At 46.1% G+C, this 2,109-nt stretch overlaps 1 protein-coding gene across 1 annotated transcript; it reads right to left on the bottom strand.

The window, feature by feature from the left end:
- Positions 1 to 287: 287 nt before the first annotated feature.
- LOC121548046 (voltage-dependent anion-selective channel protein 2-like) lies at positions 288 to 1,568 on the bottom strand. The gene has a single exon (XM_041859446.2). The coding sequence runs from the start codon at positions 1,528 to 1,530 to the stop codon at positions 607 to 609; it is 924 nt and encodes a 307-aa protein (XP_041715380.1). The 5' UTR covers positions 1,531 to 1,568; the 3' UTR covers positions 288 to 606.
- Between the last annotated feature and the right edge of the window lie 541 nt (positions 1,569 to 2,109).

Raw genomic sequence — 2,109 nt, 5'->3', positions numbered from 1 at the left:
TTACTAAGCCTTCTGTTCTACACCCGATATTCATTCAGACATGCTTACAATGAAATACGAAGGGGAATATATACGAATATAAGCTTACATGAGCGACACATTTACCAAGAGTACTCAACCAAACTCCTACTGAAATATAACAAATAGTGCAACTTCAGTAACCAGTCAGAAGATAAAACTTAGCCACAGTGTTTCTGTACAACGTCAGTTAAAGGGGAGGTATCCATCTCCAGTGCCTGCCTTTATCCACTGAAACCCTCCATTTCAAACTAGATGACCAGTGGTGATAACTAAACCAAAAGACTAGAATATAATGGCCATGACATTACAGAATGTCTCTCTCAGTCTATGTATTCATTCATGTATTTTAGCTACTTTATTCAAGATGGACATGGCGGCCACAGGTTTGACTACTACTGCCAAAACACTCAATGTGTGTGTGTGCGTGTAAAGGGACTGTGGTGTGTGAGAGAGAGGGGTGGGAATGGAGAGGCTACATGATGATGGTTTTGGATAAGGGCTGTGGTAGGGTGTGTGTGGTTGGGAATGGGGGGGGTGATTGGTTCTGGGCTCTTCTCTTGGTTGGTGGGTCTTGTTCACGCCGCTCTATGCCTCCAGCTCGAAGCCCAGGCCCACCTTGTGACCGCCGGTGTTGAAGTTCTTCCCATCGATCAGGGCTGACAGAGTCACCTTCACACCTGGCCTGAGGCTCTGGGTGTAGCCGACTCCAATCAGGCTGGCGTTGTTCACTTTGGCAGACAAGGAAGCGTCTTTGTCCAGAGCGTATTTGGCTGCGATGCCGAAGTGTGTGTTGTTGCTGCCGGCCGTCCAGGCCAGAGTGATCGCCGTCTCCAGCTGGTCATCCACCTTCTGGTAGATAGAACCTCCAAACTCAGTCCCATCATTAACGTTGGTGTGGAGCTGGAAGTCTCCAGCCTTGTATCCCAGGGCGAAGTTGTTCTGGGCCAGTTTGGACTTGGCCATATCGAAGGCCATCTGGTACCCGGCCAGCCAGCCCTCATAGCCCACCACGGCTGCTGCGTGGATTATGGGACCCTCGAAGTCAACGTCACAGCCCACATTAAGGAAGTCACGCTTGTAGCCAGTCTTCAGCTTGCCACTCTTCTTGCCTGTGTTTGGTACGAAGGATGTGTCCAGGGCCACCTTGAGTCCCTGAGCAAGCTGGTCCTCCACAGTGACCTCTGTAGCCAGGGTGTTGTCAGTGTTCCACTTCTGGTTGAAGCTCAGGCCCAGCTCCTTCATCTTGTACTTGGTCTCCAGGTTACCTGCTGCCTTCCCCGTGTCTGTGTTACTGGACCCTGATGTGTTGAACTCCACTCCGCTCTGAGACTTGGTCTTCAGGTCCAGCTTCACAATGCCGAAGACATAGCCCTTGCTGAATATATCCTTGGCAGCCTTGCCCAGGTCTGAATATGAAGGAGGAACAGCCATTGCACCGATTTTATGTTGTGAAGCGTCCTTCACCCTGTCAAAGCTAGCGTACTTTAGCCCTCTCCCACCAACTAGCATGAAGCATCTGCCTGGAAAAGATAGGGCACAGTGAAGGAGACACAATGAGCAACACCATTGTAAATACAACCCATATTTATGTTTATTTATTTTTCCTTTTGTACTTTAACTATTTGCACATAATATGACATTTGAAATGTCTCTATTCTTTTGGAACTTTTGTGAGTGTAATATTTACTGTTATTTAAAAAATACATATTATTATTGTTTTTTTCACTTTTGTTTATTATTTATTTACTTGCTTTGGCAATGTAAACATATGTTTCCCATGCTAATAAAGCCCTTAAATTGGAATTGAAATTGAATTGCTCTGGATTGGTCTGCTAAATGACGTAAATGTAAATGTAAATGTAATTGAATTGAGAGAGGGGAGAGAGACACAGACAGACAGACAGACAGACAGACAGACAGACAGACAGACACAGACAGACAGAGGGGGACAGAGAGACAGACAGAGATACAGAGATACAGAGATACAGACAGACAGACAGACAGACAGACAGACAGACAGACAGACAGACAGAGAGAGACAGACAGAGAGAGATTGTTTACAGACAGATTATTTCACTTATAATTCAC

The sequence above is a fragment of the Coregonus clupeaformis genome, chromosome 31 (assembly GCF_020615455.1).
Source record: "Coregonus clupeaformis isolate EN_2021a chromosome 31, ASM2061545v1, whole genome shotgun sequence".
Lineage (NCBI taxonomy): Eukaryota > Metazoa > Chordata > Actinopteri > Salmoniformes > Salmonidae > Coregonus > Coregonus clupeaformis.
This window is presented reverse-complemented; position numbering and strand designations above follow the sequence as displayed.